Genomic DNA, 19,819 nt, shown 5'->3' with positions numbered 1-19,819 from the left:
ACGCCTTAGAATTCAGCCCGTTCGAAGGGACAATCTCCTTTACATAACAAATATGAGCAATTCTTGGATGATACAAATGACAAAACCTCCTTTCTATATATAGGAGTCTAAGGGTTCACAATATAACCAAAGCTGACCTAACAATAATAATATCAAGGCACAAAAATAACAATAGTGGGCTTTTATGGGGCACAATAATAACAATATGGGGACAATAGGGGCACAACAATAATAATAAGGGATACAATGACAATAGTAATGGGGGAATCACTAGTATTATAGGGACCTAGCATGCCCCTCTCCTTCAAAAAAGTGTTGTCTTCAATGCTTGAGTAGTTTTGGATGCTTCTGTATAAAATTCTCATCCTCCCATGTGGAATCTTCAACGGGTAAGTTCTTCCACTTGATGAGATACTTCGAAATTGATCGATTTCATAGTCGTTGAGTTCTTATATCTTTAACTGCTTCAGGTTCCAATATGATTTTTCCTTCCTCGTCGAGTTCTGGCAATATTGTTTGAACTAGGAGCTTGTCACCTATAACCTTCTTTAAGCATGAAACATGGAAAACTGGGTGCACTTGGGAAGCTGCAAGAAGCTCCAATTTGTATGCCATAGTACCTATCTTTTGCAACACCTTGTACGGACCATAATACTTTGTTGATAATTTATTATCCTTCTTAGCTTGCTTAAGGGACATTTTTTTATATGCTTGTAGTTGTAGGAATACTCAATCACCTACATCAAAACTTCTTTCGCTGTGATGTCAATCTGCTTATTGTTTCATTCTAATTTGCGCCAAGGTGAGGTTATACTTTAAGAGTTGGAGAACTTGTAGTTGTTGCTCGATGTGATCTTCCACTGCTTGAACCTTAGAGTTTTCTCTTAAATATGATGTGATGGATGGTGGGTGATATACATAAAGTGCCATAAATGGGGTCATTTTTGTTGCAATATGGAAGGAAGTGTTATACCTGTCAAAATAGGAATCAAACTTTATTAAATCAACTCAGCATCTTACAGGTGTGAAACACCACCTGTAAGACTGCCTCTGCAGAACACACTCTACCTTCCATTCATTACATGAGGAATATATATAACAAACACACATTTAGGGAAGTTGAACAAAATCCTAGAAAACAGGAACAAAATCCTAATCTAGGGTTCGGTTTGAACTGTTACTCCATTAAGACAATTCTACATTAATCTCAACACTCCCCCTTAATGGAGAAATGGATTCACATATATGCCTAACACTTCCCTAAACAACTCAAATTTGATTCTACCAAGAGGTTTGGTAAAAATATCAGCAACATTGTCACAACTATTACAATATTCAATATGGATTTCTTTTGACTGAACTTTCTCCCTGACAAAATGAAACTATGTATCGATATGATTTGTGTTCTTATGGAATACTGGGTTATTTGCAAGTTTGATGGAGCTCTGGTTGTCACATTTGATCACTGTTGCAACCTTTTGTTCTTCTCCAGCATCAAGGAGAAGTCTCCTCAACCAAACTGCTTCACATGTCGTTGCACACATAGCTTGATATTCAGCTTCTACAGAAGACAAGGATACTGTGTTCTGCTTTTTGCTGCTCCATGTAATGACCCCGAATCCAATGCTAAATGCATAACTTGTTATGGATCGTTTGTCATCTACATTTCTAGCCCAATCGAAGTCTGAAAAACCTGTCAATCTAACATCACAAGAATCAATATAAACAATACCAAAATCTAAGGTTCATTGGAGATACCTTAATTTTTCTACAACCCAATGGCTCTCAAGGGGCTTTGACATAAATTGGCTCAATGCACTGACTGCATAAGCCAAGTCAGGCCTAGTTGTAGTTAAGTAGATTAGAATCCCAACCATCTGTCTATATAACATCGCATTTGCCTCCTTAGATCCATCATCATTCTGAAGTTTTAAATTCTGTTGTAAAGGTACTGCTACAGCTTTGCACTGATCCATTTTGAACTTTTCCAATAAGCTCCTGACATACTCTGTGACAAAATTTTTTGTCCATAATCCCTCCAGACTTCCAAACCCAAACAGTAATGTAGCTCTCCAAGGTCTTTCATCTCAAATACTTGTGACATCTACACCTTGATTTATTTAATGAGATTATCAGCATTCCCTGTAATGATTAGATCATCTACATATAAATAAATCAAAACAATCCTTCCCTCTTTATCAAACACAGTATAAAGATTAGGGTAATTTTTGCTCCTTTTATAACCACGCTGCAGGAAAAATGAATCAATTTTGTCATACCACGACCTGGGTGCCTGTTTTAGTCCATATAGTGCTTTCTTCAACCTGCAAACTAAATGTTCTTCACCCTGTTTGACAAACCCATCAGGTTGCACTAAGTAGACTTCTTATTTTAAGTCCCCATTTAAAAATGTATATTTAACATCTAGCTTGTGAATCATCCAATGGTGCTTGGTAGCTAAATAAATTATCATTATGATTGTGTTAAGTTTAGTTACAAGGGCAAATGTTTCATCATAATCTATGCCTTCTTGTTGTGAATACCACTTTGCAACCAACCTAGCTTTATACTTATCTATGCTCCCATCTGCTTTAAATTTAGGCTTATACAACCATTTGCATCCTATGGGTTGCTTGCCTTTAAGTAATTTAACTAAGTCCCAAGTTTTGTTTTTGAGGATTGATTCATATTCCTCTTCCATAGCAGCCCTCCATTCACTGTGTTGACTAGCTTCTTTATAAATAGAGGGTTCAACAACATTCTTCATACTAGTTATAAAAGACTTTTCCCTATATCTTGCTGGCAACTGAACTTTCCTACCTGATCTCCTGAGTGGTGGGGTAGCTTCAAACCTTGTCTGATCATTATTTTTTGGACTTGGCTTGACAACTACATCATCTTATTTCCCTTCCTGCGGCTGCTACTGTTGCTGCTGCATCTGCTCATTTTTGTCACCTGATTCATCACTTCCTTCTTCCACCAACAAGGGCACGTACCATTCTTCATTAGCACTCTCATGGCTTCCATCATTAACCTACTCATGAAACACTACCTCTACTTGCAGAAACTTTATGAGTAGAGGGATTAAACAATTTGTAAGCCTTAAATTCTATACAATACCCAACAAAAATACATTTGATGGCCTTTGAATCCAGTTTCTTTCTATCTTCCTTTGGAACATGGGCAAAGGCTTTACTGCCAAAAACTCTCAAATGCTTAACTGCAGGCTTATAACCAAATAAAGCTTCAAAAGGAGTTTTAAAATCTAAACTTCTTGTTGGACTCCTATTCTTTAGATATACTGCAGTATTAATCGCTTCAGCCCAAAACCCATTAGAAAGATTCTTACCTTTTAACATATTGCGAGCACACTCCACAAGGGTTCTGTTCTTCCTCTCTGCAACCCCATTTTGTTGAGGAGTGTGGGGTACTGTAAACTGTTGTTGTATCCCATTATCTTTGCAGTATTTGAGGACACAAGCTTTCTTGTACTCTCCCCCTTGATCTGAGCGGAGAATCCTGATGCTTTTACCTGTCTGCTTTTCAACCATACTTCTGAACTCCTTGAAGTATTCAAAAGTGTGGCTCTTCTTCCTGAGGAAATACACCCAAGTAAATCTAGTACAGTCATCAATAAACAGTAAAAAATAATATGCACTACCTAACGATCTTGTCTGCATAGGCCCGCATAGATATGTGTGTACCAGCTCGAGTATATCTCTCTTCTTTCTATCAGGATTCATAGGAAATTCATCTCTGTGCAACTTTCCCAGTGCACATGCATCACAATCAATATGAACAAGTTTTAAAATAGGAATACCTTCGACCATACCTCTTTTCTATAATAGTAACAGATTATTGAAGTTAATATGGCCAAACCTCTGATACCATAAGTCCACTGTAGTCATGGCAGATGATGTCAATGCCTGATGTGTTGCGCTTTTGACATTTAGATTGTACAACCCTCCCACACAAATACCTAATGCAATAGGCTTCATATAATCCAATAGGTCTTTAATAACACAATATTATTTATAAATTCTACTTTGAGATTCTGATCAGTGATAGTAGAAACAAAGATCAAATTCTTTTTTATCCCGGGTACATACATCACATTATGAATATGTCTAATATTTCCATCAGACAAAACAGCATGAATATTATCATAACCTTTGATTTGGTACCTCTATCATCGCCAAGATAGATGTTTGCTCGACTGCTGGTCTCTTTGAAGTCTTCAAACCACTATATGTTCCTTGTCATGTGGATGGATGCACCTGAGTCCACAAACCGGGTATCTGCTTCATCATCCTTCATCGAAAGCGCAAAGTCAGATATGAATAGTCTGATGTTCTGACTATGTTCCTCATCAATAAAATGACATGCATGCTACTTATGTCTCTTCCGCCTTCATCAGACTTCTTCTTCATGCAATATCTGCTATATGGTCGGTTTTACCACAATAAAAACATTTGGTCGCAGAGTCATTTCTATTGAAAGACGCACCTTGAGGTGAGGGCATTTTTCTCTGTGGGGCTGCGCTTCTCTTTTATGCTACATTTAGCTTTCCTCTGAAGGGATTCTTTTTCACCATTAAGGCCAGATCTAAACTCTGGGGTTTATGAGTCAGCCGCCTTTCCTCCTCTTGTATGAGGATCCCTGTCAATTCTTCAAGCACGGAGTTTTTTTCTCTTTCATTCAAGCCAGTGACGAACATCTAATACTCACCAGTCATACCATTCATGGTAATCGTGAACAATTTGTATCTGACACAACTTCAACGATGTCACCCAGCTTGTTCTTGAGCTCCTTGATCCGCGAAATGAATGCTAAAACTGTCTCATTCTCGTCCATCTTGATGGAGAGAATATTGCTCTTCAAGAACAAAAATCGATTGGTGTTCTTGACCTCATAGATATCCTTGAGCGTTTTCCAGATCTTAGGTGTAGTCTTGCAATCGCGGATATGGGGAATAACACAATCTATGACCGACAGTTTCAGGAGCATTCTCGCCTTAGTCTCCCACTTATCCCAGTCTTGGATTGTTGCTGTTGTTCCTCCTGCAGTCATGTTCGACTTCACTTCATCATTGTTCACAATTGTCCATGCATTGTGTCCCTCAAGTAGGGTGTGCAGCTTGAATTTCCAACCGAAGTAATTGGATCCATCAAAATTGTTATTTTCATTGAGGTAAGCTTTTGCTAATTGATTATTCATCTTGAATGAATAAAAAACTTTAACCCCAACAATTTAAAAAACAACAACCTCAGATCTTTAAAAAAAAACACTGCCAGACACCAGATCCAAAATAAAAAACGGAGCCCCGATCTGTCTTTCAAAAATTTGCCCCATTTTATCAAATAAAGAGCCCCTCTTTTAATTAAAGAATTAAATTAGAAAAATGTTTTTAATTTAAAAAACTTTAATTAAAAACTTAATTTAAACAAAAAATCCAATATTCCTGTGAGCACAGTACCATCGGCTTATTGATAAACCACCAACCAAGCAACAAATCCAAAGTTCGGTTGCAACTTGAACATACTTACAAAAAAAGTCTCCCGAGAAGGATCACACAGGTTCAACGCATTCAACTGGGCGTAGTTGTGATGTGGAGCCCTCTATGCTTCGATCTTTCACTAGTCGATCACTATTTGACCAACTGGGCAATGCTGGAGCAGCAATCACTACCTTTGTATTCAAGTTGTAATGGATGCCTCAAACCCGCAGTGCACCACACAATCTGTGGTCTCCTGGAACATCGATCTATGCTCAAAGCTGCTCTTGCACCCTGCTCATCGGCGAATGCTTTCTAATCATGGCTGGATCGTATGGCAAGGAACTTGTTTAAGCCGCAGAGAACTATAGCCACTTGTGGGAAGAGGCTCGCTTATCAGTGGTTCTAGATAACCCACTGCCAAGCATGCAGAGGCCAATACTCGATGGATTAGCAGTGAATTATGGATTTCACTAGCGTGATCTCCCTGTTGGACATCCGCAACTCTTCGCGGATCAGAAAAAGAAAACAATCTTTCTTTCACGCAACGATCAAATCTTGACATTCCCTAAAATGTCGGATCGAATCTCAACAGTCCCCAAAATGCAGCAATTCAACATCAACGCGATTCAACCATGGCACACTCGCGCTGTTCTTGAGATAAAAATTCACGTAAGGGTAGAAGTGAAATCAGAGCGATTTTCTCGCCAAATTCTATGCTGATCTCACCTCAAACGCATCAGTCTCTCTCTCCACTCATGGTACAGGCATCCTCAACCCTGTAACTCTAATACCATGTCAAAATAGGAATCAAACTTTATTAAATCAACTGAGCAACTTACAGGTGTGAAACACCACCTGTAAGACTGCCTCTGCAGAACACGCTCTACCTTCCATTCATTACATGAGGAATATATATAATAAACACACATTTAGGGAAGTTGAACAAAATCTTAGAAAATAGGAACATAATCCCAATCTAGGGTTCGATTTGAATTGTTACTCCATTAAGACAATTCTACATTAATCTCAATAATACCACCATTCAGCCAAAGGCAACCATTTGACCCATTGTGTCTGTTTATCAGATAGAAAGCAACGAATATATCCTTCCAAAAATTTGTTTACTATCTCAGTTTACCCATCAGATTGAAGATGATAAGATGAGCTATGAGCTAACTAAGTACCAAGACAAGAAAATAATCCTATCCAAAAATTTCTAGTGAAAATGGGATCTCTGTTGCTTACAATAATCTTTGGGTTTCCATGTAGCTTTTGAATTGTTTCCTTAAATGTAGTAGAAACTGTACTTGCTTTAAATGGATGAGATAATGCACAAAAGTGTGCATACTTGGTAAGTCTGTCAACTACCACCATGATAACACTCTTTCCTTCGAACTTGGGTAAATCTGTGATAAAATCCATTGAAACCTCCTCCCAACGTTGGCTTGGAATGGATAAAGGTTGTAATAGACCCGAGGTCTTAATTGTTTCAATTCTATTTTGTTGGCAAACCAAACATTCCACCACAAACTTTTGAATATCCGATTTAAGGCCATCCCAAAAAAATTCCTTCTTAACCCTGTGGTAAGTTTTTAGAAATCCTGAGCGCCCTCCTAAGGGAGAGGTGTGCAATTCCGTAAGAATCTTTTGTTTTAATTGGGAATTCTTACATAGGTATAACCGATCTTTGTACCATAACGAATCATTTTTCCAGCTAAATGTATCAGATGTACTGGGATCTTGTTGTATCTTTTAAATGAGTGCCCACACTTCTTCGTCATTCTTCCATTCATCCCTTGCTTCGTTTGTCCAATCTGGTTGGATAATAGAAATGGTGCAAAGAAATGCTTCCACATCCTCATCCTTTCTTGAGAGTGCATATGCCACAACATTTTGCTTCCCTTTTTTGTAGATGATTTCAAAGTCATAACCCAACATTTTTGTGACCCATTTTTGCTGCTCTTCTGAAGATAATATTTGTTCTAAAAAGTATTTAAGACTATCATGATCTGTTTTTACCTTGAAGTGTCTTCCCATTAGGTAGGGTCACCATTTCTTAAGTGCATGTAGTATTGCCAACATTTCCTTTTGATAAATAGCTTTATGTAAATACTTTCCTTTGATTGCACCACTTTCGAAAGCAATGGGTCTTTCTTCTTGCATTAAAACAACACCAATTCCATTTCCCGAGGCATCACATTCCACAATAAAGGTTTTTGTGAAGTCCAGTGTAGCTAAGACCGGTGCTTGGCACATTGCCTCTTTAAGACATTCAAAGGCCTTCGTTGCTTCTGGAGTCCATGAAAATGCATATCTCTTCAATAATGTTGTTAGAGGTGCTGCTATTCTCCCATAATTCTTAACAAACTTGCGATAATACCCTGTCAACCTGAGAAATCCTCATAGATGCTTTATGGATGTGGGGATTTTCCTTTCCTTAATGGTTTTAATTTTGCTAGGGTCTACCTTAACACCTTCATGAGATACAATATGAACCAAATATTCCACCTCTTATACTCCAAAGAAACATTTGGAGCTTTTTGCATATAATTGTTTCTCCTCCAATAGTTCAAGCACCTTCTCAACATGTTGAACATGATCCTTCCAAGACTTGTTGTAGATTAGTATATCATCAAAAAATACTAACACAAATTTTCTATGGAAGGGTTTGAAAATGGAATTCATCAAACCTTGAAATGTAGAAGGTGCATTGGTAAGGCCAAAAGGCATGACCAAAAATTCATAATGACCCTCATGAGTTCTAAACCCTGTTTTTGGAATGTCTTTAGTGTTCATTCTGATTTGATGATATCACGAACGAATATCCAACTTGGTGAAGTAAATTGATCCATGCAATTGATCCAATAATTCATCAATGATAGGAATGGGAAATTTATCTTTAATAGTGAGCTTGTTGAGCTCCCTATAATTTGGACACATTCGCCATGATCCATCCTTCTTGTGAACCAATACTACTAGAGCAGAGAAAGAACTTTGACTAGGTTGAATTATACCATCCTCTAGCATTTCTACAACCATACATTCAATTTCACTCTTTTGGGCATGGGGATATCTGTAAGGCCTGATGTTTGGAGGAACACTTCCTGGAATCAAATGAATAGCATGATCATGATCACGAATAGGTGGGAGGCCATTTGGAGTCTCAAATACCTTGGAATGATTGTCCAAGAATTTTTGGAGATCTAGAGAAATAGATGATTTCAATGTGGGAACCTCTAGTGAACATAATTGTGCAATTATGTCTCATTGTTCTTTCTTTAGAAGATTTGTCAATTCGGTAGAGCTGATTATCTTTCCCGGTTTCCCTGCGATACCCCTTAATTCAACTTCCTTTCCTTCTAAAGAAAATTTCATGAAAAGTTCTTGAAAATTAAAAGCTATTGTACCCAAGGATTGTAGCCATTTGACTCCTAGTACAATATCAATACCCCCCATTGGAATGGAAAAACATTGGGCTATTCAATACATATTCTCCCATGGATAGCTTGATATTATGGCACTTTCCTGAGCAATTTATGGTTCCTCCACTTGCAACCATCACCTGACACTCTGGTGCTGGATATAGGAAGCAATTCAATTCCTTGGCTATCTTACATTGAATAAAATTATGGGTACTGCCCGAATCAATCAACACTATTACATTTTTCTTCTTGATATGCCCTTCTATCTTGATAGTTTGAGGAGTGGTAATTCCAGCCAATGCATTACAAGATATGGTCAGATTCATTTCTTCTTTCTCTAGGGTTTGTTCATGGTGTATATCCTCTTCTTTTGACATTTCTTGTTCCTTTTCTTCCTCTTCTTCACAATCTATGTAAAATAATTTCTTCTCAGCACACTTATGACCTTTAGTATATTTGCTATCACAACTGTAACAAAGCCCTTTTGCTCTTTTCTCTTCCAATTTTTGTGGTGTCAATCTTGTAGGTTGTGGAAGGCTAGGGGCAACAACACTTCCATCTTTATGATTGTGAGTGGTAGGCTTCGTTGTTGCCATAATTTTTCTTTCCATCTTTCTTGCCAACCTAAATGCCTTCTCCAATGAATCAGGTTCCCAAAGGCGAACTTCATGTTGGATGTTATCCTTTAAAGTCCCTATGAACACATCAATCCTATGCTTCTCTGGAATATCTTTTACCCTTATATTTAAGTTTTGGAAGTCCTCACTGTGCTCCATCATTGAACAATTTTTTTTGAGATTTATCAATTGGCTAAAAAAAGTGTTGCTTTTTGTATCTTCATAATGTGTTATCATTTCATCCGTAAAAATAGCCCAAGTGACAATTTGTTTACAAGAGCAAAGCCATCGATACCATACAAACTGATTTGGTTCCAAATATAAAGTTGCAATGTGTAGATTTTGTGTGTTTTGCACATCATGGAGATCAAAAAATTGCTCCATTTGTAGTATCCATGTTACAGGATCCTTGCCATCGAATTTCTTCATATCGATCTTTGGAACATGGTGGTTCTTCGATCCAACGTTAGAGTCTATGAAATCATGATTAACATTTATTTTGTTCTCATCATGAGTTTCCTTTACTACCCTTTCGCTATTAGTAAGCATTTCTTGTACAAACTTTGTCAAATCTGTCTTCAAATCTTCCATCTTAGCTTCCACACCTTTCTTTAAATCATCTATCTTAGCTTCCACGCCACTATCTTAGCTTTTATGCCTTTCTTTAAACCATCCATCTTAGCTTCCACGCCATACATCTTAGCTACTACGTCTTTCTTTAAACCATCCATCTTAGCTTCTATTACTTTTTTGTGCGAGTGAAATTTGTTGCACTTGGTCTCATAATTTTGATATATCATGTTGCATTTCTTCCTCTTCTTCATGAGTCATGTTAGAGCTTTCAGGTTGCTTACTAGGTGTTTCCATTTTCTTTCTTCAGGGCATCAATTACTAATAATAATGCTTTACTATGCCCTTTGAATTCCTTCAAACTAATTTTTCAAACCAAACTTATGCAAAAATTTTAAGAAAACTACACACCTTTTTTTCACTTTGTAGGAGCTCGATATTGAATCTACTGTATCTCTGTAATTTTGGATCTCCAAGGTCTGAAATTGCTTCCTGCAATAACCCTCTGAATACTCTTACTAACCCCACAAGTTTGATCAAGATTGGATTCTCCAATCAAGAGTTATGCCAAATCTCCCACGATGACCTGATTATAGACTAGTTCAGTAGAGTGAGCTTGTATGAAGTGCCGCGTGTCACTATTTTGACCTTAGGATCTGAAACTGACATACAGAAAACTATAGTCTGTCCTCTTTTTGTAACTTCTTACGAAATTTCAATTTGATGCTTAGAAAAAAGGTTATGACGATTTTTCCTAGGTCACCTGTTTGAGACATAATTTGGGATCCTGCAAAAACCCTGACTTCCTTGGATCATATCTACGAAAATATAGCGAGGAAAGATCTAAAATTCAGACCCAAGGTTCAGAGAGATTTTAGCTCAAATGGGTTTTTTTTTCTCGCTTCTGAAACGTCGTAGAAAAAAGTTATAGTGAAAATGCCACAATGACCTGTTTGGAGCAGCGAAACTCTAGAATCCAAGCTTTGATACCAAATGTTATGAAACCAACTCATAATAAGATAGAAAAGAGAGATAAACACCTTAGAATTCAGCCTCTTTGAGGGGGAAGCCTCCTTTACATTACAAATATGAACAATTCTTGGATGATACAAATGACAAAACCTCCTTTCTATATATAGGAGTATAAGGGGTCACAATATAACCAAAGCCGACCTAACAATAATAATATCAGGGCACAAAAATAACAATAGTGGGCTTCTATGGGGCACAATAATAACAATATGGGGACAATAGGGGCACAACAATAACAATAAGGGATACAATGACAATAGTATTGGGGGAATCACTAGTATTATAGGGACCTAACATATTTGGTGACGGGGCCATAAACAAGAGCTTAGCCAAAAGGGGGCTTAAGTACAAAAGGAGCACTAACAAGATCTGTGTGTAATCCAAGATATATTAAGTGCAACAAACATAAATCTAAAATCTGTGAAGGGAAAGAACTAGGCACTAGGACCTGTCAAGATCTAGATATTCAAAAATTTGGAAAATTTTATAAGTGGTTTTTTCTAAAAATATGGATGTCGAATGATAGAACCCTTGCACAATAGAACTTGGAGGTGTCAAAGTAGGAGAGCCTAGAATCTATCAAGAGACACAGAGCAACACCAGATTCTGTTTATCACTAATGATAGATTATTTGTGTTTTTTGAGATCTAGATTTTCGGGCATATGGATAAAATTTGTGAAGAGCCTTTAAGAAAAACCTGGACATTAGATGAGTCAAATGGTGGAACTGCAAGCGGTGGAATGTTATGTAGAGAAACCATGAAAATAAGGTTGTAGGGGAAAATCTGAAAATGTTACAAGACAAAAATTTTGGAAAAATCTAAATGTTGGAAGCCAACACAACAGACCATGTGGGAGGGTTATGTGGAGTCCACATGAGCATTCTCAAACCCTATGGTAGGTAGGTGCCGAAGTGTCAATTTGCTATGGCACATAGGATAGTTTTGGGTGATGTGACATGTCGATGTGGTGTGCTGACATGGCAATGTGTACAATATATTTAACATGGTGGTCAACATGTCACTTGTTGTCGCAAGTGATGTTGAAACTAGAGGTTCAAAAATCCATTTCTTTGTGAAATAAGCCCTTTTGGGTTTTCCTAAATTTGGATGAATCTAGAAAAATAAAAATCCAAATAACCGAATGAGCAGGAATTTGATTCATGTGGACCTATGTTGAAATGATAGTTGCCGACAAGGATCAAAGGCATAGCAGTGTTGAGGTGGAGGCCCAAGTCATAGCCATGTGACAATTACATGGATTAATGGATCCTCTTATTAGTGAAAATCCATAAATTCAAAGTTTTAGTTAAGTAGGACATTTTAGATTTTCATAGATATAGATGGGATTGTTGATTGAGTGGAAATCTAGAAAAAGAATAATAGCCCTAGTGGGAAAAGGGGAAATCCTAAGTTCGGAAGATTGAAAATCTGAAAAACCATAATAGGATAATTTTTGGAAAATCTTGGCTCTAGGTGTGAGTGGAAACTAACTTGTCTTCCTTAAGATGTGCCCCTATGCGATAATGAAACATAGATAGGGTCTACCATGTGTTGCTAATGTGGCATTGTACGATGGAGATACATGGGCAAAGAATTACCATATGGCATTATTATAAATATTGACATGGTGCTTTAAAGGTAAAATCTTCAAATGAGCATAACTTTGTGTCCATAACTCACCTCGCAATGAAACTTATATCGTTAGAAAGCTCTCGATAAATAAAAGACAATGATAGTCTCGAAAATGAACTTTAAAGCGATGAAAAAAAGGGGTGATTTTTAATAACCCCACCTCCTTAAAATGACTTAAGGAATTAAGTATATTATACATCCCTTTTAAAATCCTAAATCCCTTTTGACTAATGTTCTTTTTGCTCCTCTTCTAAGACATCGAACCCTATACAAAAAAGCGAACGTTTTGAAGCTTTACATAACACCATGATATTTTCATCTTTGCAAAAAAAACTATACAAAAATCAATAACTCGCTGAAATTACAAATATAGTAGATGTTGTCATGCCCTGTTATGTTATGCCATCTAAACACTTTGATTTGGTCAAATTACTTAAAAATAAAAATAAAAATAAAAATAATAAAGTAAAAATAATAATTATAATTATTAATTACTAAATCAGCCTAGATCCATTTTAACTTCAGATCTATCAAGTATTAAGATGAATCAAATTTCTCGAAGTACAAAACTTTTCTCAAATTTTACACTCAAAAAAAAATTTGCTCATTGATAAATTTAATCGAGATAAATCTAGAACAACAATATTTATACATTAATTGGCTAAACATGTTTATGCATTTGTTGGCCAGATTTAGTTGAGTTAAACTTGACTTTTAAAGGATGGTCGTTGAAAATTGTGGTGGAGTATAGATTTGTCAACAACTCCTCTTAAATACTATTAAAAATTAATTAAATACTATTAAAAATAAAAATTATTTATATACCGTCCATTACAAGCATTTAAACTTCGACCCAGACCTAAAAGTAGTAGTTGGAATGTCTTTATTTCACATGAGGACCAGGTCATATGGGATAAATAGTCATGTGACCACACGCTAAGCCACTCATGGGAACCGACGCACTCTCCCTGGCCCCAAACACTTCCAGCGTGGCCAGCACTAGGACACCATGGACATAACCAAGCGGAGAGCACGTCACATATGACACGTGGCGATCGGAGATTGGACCAGTTTAGAAGGTGTCGAATGTAATTGGCTTACAATACGTGTACTGCAGGGTCTCGGAACTTTTATTTGCATTTTCATCGTTCAAAGCTGTTACAAGGGTTCGAATTCTAAGATTGAAACCCTCAAATACTCGTCGAGTTCCGCATAAAAGCCCGCAGACGGTCGTCTCTGGAGATAGCTTAACGTACGCAGAGTGATTGGCTGTGTAAAGACGTTTATTTTCAGGTATTTTTTTTATATCCTGATCTGTTGCCCGATCTGTCTAGAGCTGGCACGTTTTTGAGTGTGATGGCGGTCTTGGCTTAGTGTGATGATAATTGTTCAAATCCATGTATGCTGAAACGCTTAGATATTTAACCCCGTGTTTTTTTAATGTTATAGGTGGTTTGCAGGCATTTTTTGTATGGTCTCTATGGATCGGAGATGGATTCCATTGCTTTTGGCTCTGCTGTGCCTAATGTCACCGTTAAATGCCCTCGTTTCCGCTTCTGAATCGGTAAATTTGTGATACCATGGCCTGTTCTTTGTTATTCTTTTTATTTTTTTTAGATAAACGATTGCTTGCAGCACGCTGTGATGTTAGGTTTAGGGTAAATCTCACTATGTTACTTCATTAGGTGACTGATCTGATGCATTTTCTGTTGTTTTATCTGGATCTGTTAAACCCTAGTTCGAATTTTGCCCTAGAGTTGTAGAATGCTAGATCTATCTTTATCATGAAGGAATTAATGTTGTTCAATCGCTTGAAATCTGTTTTGTTTGCAGACTTTTTATGAATCTTTTGACGAGTCGTTCGAAGGGAGATGGATCGTATCCCAAAAGGAAGATTATAAAGGTTGGTTTTAAGTTTCTTGGATTCAATTTTAGGGAAATTTCTACAGTATTCCTTAAAAATGTTATATGTTTTTGTTTAACGTCCTCTGAAGCCTTTCTCGTCAATAGAAAATTTTAGGGGCTTGCTTTTGCCATTCAATTTAAAATGAATATTCGCTGAAACTTCTACAGATTGAATCTTCGCTAAAAACTATTTTCTTTTGTTTAGGAAAACATCCTGAAGTTATTTTTTTGGCTTATAACAAATTTATTCAGTAATTAATATCTTGAGAATGAAAAGTATCTGCCAAGTATTCCTAACTGCAAGATAAACAGGAACTCTAGGACATATCCTCTTAGAATCAAATTCAGGATTGTATGTAACCAGAATTAAATCAGGATCAAATATAACAAGTTTTAAAGCGGAACTTAACCGGTATTTGACAATTTGAAAGGCGCTTTGTTCAAGGATTTATGCGAAGTCTATTTATCACTGTTGTAGATTGTTGCCCAATGATAATATTGCTTGCACATACACCTTGGAAATAAAAAATGCTCTCGAAATTGCAGAATCATGATTTCTATAAGCTTCATTCATTTACTTCACTTCCCGTGAAGTACTTCGCTTGTACTTTGTAATGGACTTTGTAAATATTACAAAGCAGAAGTTATAGGTTGTCTCTAGAACTAATAATTTGATGTTATGTGCACGCATTTTAGGTGTATGGAAGTACGAAAAGAGTAAAGGTCATGAAGACTATGGTCTCCTTGTGAGTGAAGTGGCCAAAAAGTATGCCATAGTAAGAGAATTACCAGAAACCATTGACCCCAAGGATGGGCCACTGGTGTTACAGTATGAGGTCCGCTTACAAAATGGGCTGGAGTGTGGAGGTGCTTACTTGAAGTACCTACGGACTCAAGAAGCTGGATGGAAACCAGCAGAGTTTGACAATGAATCCCCCTACTCCATCATGTTTGGACCAGATAAATGCGGTGCTACTAACAAGGTACACTTCATCTACAAGCACAAGAATCCAAAGTCTGGGGAATATGTTGAGCACCATCTCAAGTATCCTCCATCTACGCCCTCTGACAAGAAGACTCATGTTTATTCAGCCATCTTGACACCTGATAATCAAGTTAGAATTTTAATTGATGGCGAAGAGAAGAAAAAGGCAAATCTTTTGTCTGCGGATGATTTTGAACCCGCCCTTATCCCACCTAAGACGATTCCCGACCCAGAGGATAAGAAACCAGAAGACTGGGATGAGAGAGCAAAGATCCCTGATCCTGATGCGGAAAAGCCTGAGGACTGGGATGAGGATGCACCGATGGAAATTGAAGATTTGGAAGCCGTGAAGCCTGAAGGATGGCTGGATGATGAACCAGAGGAGGTTGATGATCCTGAAGCTACAAAGCCAGATGATTGGGATGATGAAGAAGATGGAGAATGGGAGGCACCAAAGGTTTCTAATCCCAAGTGCGATGAGGCACCAGGATGTGGTGAATGGACTAGACCCATGAAGAGCAACCCTGACTACAAGGGCAAGTGGTATGCTCCGATGATTGACAATCCTAACTACAAGGGTATCTGGAAGCCACAAGAAATTCCCAACCCTGAGTACTTTGAATTGGAGAAGCCTGATTTAGAACCAATTGCAGCTATTGGTATTGAAATCTGGACTATGCAAGATGGAATCTTGTTTGACAACATACTTATCACACATGATGAGAAGGTTGCGGAGGAGTACAGAAAGAATACATGGAAGGGAAAATTTAGCAATGAAAAAGAAGAGGAAGATGTGGATAGTCCTCTGCCGGGAGAGCTCTCTGGTTTCCAGGTGAAGTTTTCTATTTGCCACACACACACGTGTATATATATACTGGTCTTTTCTATATTTAGTTTCTTTTAAGGGACAGAGTATCCTCTGGCTGGATCCATGACAGAGGACCTTCTTCCTGGATTCATGGATGGTTGTCTACTTACATTAGCTCTAGGATGGTTGTCTACTTGACATTAGCTCTAGTTAGTCGCTGTCCAGATAAATTTTATAAAATGTTTCACTCTTGCAGAAGAAAATTTTTGACGTCCTCTACAAGATCGCAAACATCCCATTCTTGGATGCATACAAGTTGAAGATTATTGTAAGTTCCAAATCTCTTTGATATTCTTGTTGGATAGTTAATGCATGGGCTTTCTTCAATAACTAAAATTTTACTGCTCATTGTTTTGATACCATCTCTGATATGAATGATGTGTAACCTTGATCTCCGTTGTTTTGGAGCCATGTAGCAAGTTCTATGCCTACTCCTAATTTTTGGTGTATGCCATGCACTTCACAGGATTTAATCGAACAAGGTGAGAAGAAACCAAATTTAACAATAGGCATTTTAGTGGCCGTTTTGGTGGTTCTGTTGACAACAATTTACAAGCTCCTTTTCGGTGGCAAGAAGCAACCTGTAAGTGCATTATTATTATCTCAGAAATATGTTGCTGTGCTTTATTAAGATGCACATGCTTGTGTGGTTTGTCAGTCTCCTTGTAATTCTTGTCTTGATTTATACAATGACAGCGGCATTTTGTTATATTAGCACTGTTGTAAGGCGTTATCATGCGTGTTAGAAGCTTTTGATGAAATAAGTTAGTTTTCTTACATTCATTTTTTGGTACCTTGACAAAAGGTTCAGAAGGTAGAGTTGAAAAGTGAGCCCGAGCAGGATGCTTCTGCTTCTGAGAATAACAAAGAAGATTCAGATCGTGCAGCAGAGAATGAAAAATCTGATGCAGCAGAGAAGGAAAAGTCTGGAGATGAAAATGAAATAGAAGGAGAAGATGCAGCTCCCCGCAGGAGAGTAAGGCGCGAGACATAAATCCTAGTTCACTGAGGAAAAATTTCGGACACTAAAGTTCAGTGTATGGAATGAACAAATCTGTCAAAATTCATCCATCTGTTTTTGGTATGTAAGTCATAGATAAAATAGGAGGAACGGTCAGAGAATCTGCATCCCCATCATGCTTGGTGGATTTGGATAACATTTTTTCCAGAGTTCTGTTTCTAGGTGTTTGTTAGACATTGGAAGCATAGCTTTTTTTATTTTTATTTTGCTTATTGAAAATGAGCTGACCTCTAGATGTGTTGTAAACCCCACTCATTTGCGAAATTGCTATCATTAATTTACTTGTACCACTCTGTTGGGAATGACTTTCCATGGGATGTCTGCATTTCCTATTCTTCTAATATTGATTTAAATTGTCTCATTGGTGTTTGAAGCTTTTATTTTCAAATTAGCTTTCTGATTGTGAATGCAAACTGATTCTGGGCAGTTGAAATTTTCATGACTGAGCATAATGTGATCAAGTGAAGACGTTGGTCTTTTAACTTTAATTGGGCTTTATGTTAATATCTAGTGTATTCTGAGCCTTCCAATCTTCTAAATAACAAAGAAAAAACTTTTGATGAATAATCTAAATTTAAAACTATTTAAATAGATTCTAAGACATTCAGACATTCTTCATTGTTTATCGGCTATTCAATTCGGGAGATTGTTGTGTTGTTACATTGTCATTTGAGTTTTTTAATCTGCGGCAATAATTGTCTCTTTTATATAAAAGAATGTTTTGATCTCTTACTTGACCTAATTGATCATCCTCATATTCAGTGGTGAAGAATCCAAAGATTGGTTCATGATTGGTTCATTTCGTGGAATTTGTAAATCACATGCAATTACCATAGACTTTTACAAAACTATATGGTCTTATTTCATAGTTGTAACTTTTTGAAGATAGGATGGTTGTAACATTTCAATATGTTGTTTATTCTATCATGGCATCATATTATTGTTAGATTGTGGGTTTTTAGACAATTACTATGTGTATCAGATCTCATATAATCGATCGTTTTCTTTGACAACATTCTGTGATGAGGTGTTGTTAGATTGTGGGTTTTAGTTTTTCAGACATTTACAGAGTATGAGAGAATATTAGATTGTCGGCTATTAGACAATTACTATGTATTAGATTGTGGGTTATTAGACCATTACTATGCATCAGATCTCATATAATCAGATCTCATATAATCGTTTTGTTTGACAGCACTCTTTGGTGAGGTTTGTGAGAGATCACTCAGATATTATTATTATTATTTTTTTTTTTACACTTCTTTGATTGGTGAGGTTTGTGAGAGACCATTTTGATATTATATTATTTTGATTTTTTCAGTAAATTTCCTTTTTAATGAAGTATTGTTATCATTTATAAAGAAAGATGAGTGGTCATTGAAATCTAGAGATCTAAAATGTTCAGATGCATGTATTATAAATTATGAGTTTTTAAACCATCATGATTACATTAATAAAGTATTTTGTTTTCATTGATGAGTTGTTCTGAGTTTTTAAACCATCATGATTATATTAATAAAGTATTTTATTTTCATTGATGAGTTGTCGTTAAGATGCATTTATAAAAAATTATTGGGTTTTGAAACAATCACCATTACATTGGTGTAATTTTTGTTGGGGTTTTAAACAATCACGATTACATTGGTAGTCTTTGTTGATGAAATATTGTCATTATTTCTCAATAAGATATTGATTATATTGGTAATTTTTGTTAATGAAATATTGTCATTATGGTCCTTATTTTTAATAAGATATTTTTAGGATTGGTTAATGGATTATAATGGAAATATAGATTTAGAATTCATATAATAAAATCAATGCAATGACAATTGCCCCATGAAGACTCGCTCTCGCTATGGCTCCGGTGGGTTCCCTTAACCAAGCCACTCCCTATAAGTCGTCGGCTCATTCTTCAACAGGCATGCGGTCAGAGATCTAATTTTCTTCCCACTGCTTGGGAACTTACGGTTTCATGTTCTATTTCACTCCTCGATGGGGGTTCTTTTCACCTTTCCCTCACGGTACTACTTCGCTATCGGTCACCCAGGAGTATTTAGCCTTGCAAGGTGGTCCTTGCTGATTCACACGGGATTCCATGTGCCCCATGCTACTCGGGTTAGAGCGTAAGCCAATGATGCTTTTGGCTACTGGACTCTCACCATCTAGGGTGCAGGACTCAACCGCTTCGCCTAGCAGCACAGAGCTTATATTGTGCTCTCCCACAACCTCGTTTTCACGGTTTAGGCTGCTCCCATTTCACTCGCCGCT

General features: G+C 37.0%; 1 protein-coding gene across 2 annotated transcripts; it reads left to right on the top strand.

The window, feature by feature from the left end:
• The first annotated feature begins 13,907 nt into the window (after positions 1-13,907).
• LOC149199630 (calnexin homolog) lies at positions 13,908-17,912 on the top strand. Of its 2 annotated transcripts, none has more exons than XM_089402514.1 (7): positions 13,908-14,065; positions 14,222-14,336; positions 14,606-14,675; positions 15,374-16,494; positions 16,727-16,798; positions 16,997-17,113; positions 17,342-17,912. In XM_089402514.1, the coding sequence occupies exons 2-7, from the start codon at positions 14,244-14,246 to the stop codon at positions 17,522-17,524; spliced, it is 1,656 nt and encodes a 551-aa protein (XP_089258640.1). In that variant the 5' UTR covers positions 13,908-14,065; positions 14,222-14,243; the 3' UTR covers positions 17,525-17,912. The 2 variants fall into 2 exon arrangements, with proteins under 2 accessions (XP_089258640.1, XP_089258639.1); XM_089402513.1 differs by having other exon boundaries at positions 17,336-17,912.
• The last annotated feature ends 1,907 nt before the right edge of the window (positions 17,913-19,819 follow it).

The sequence above is a fragment of the Pinus tabuliformis genome, chromosome 2_1, assembly GCF_031772625.1.
Source record: "Pinus tabuliformis cultivar Carrire ecotype Pingquan chromosome 2_1, CPIR1, whole genome shotgun sequence".
In the NCBI taxonomy this organism is placed as follows: Eukaryota; Viridiplantae; Streptophyta; class Pinopsida; order Pinales; family Pinaceae; genus Pinus; species Pinus tabuliformis.
This window is presented reverse-complemented; position numbering and strand designations above follow the sequence as displayed.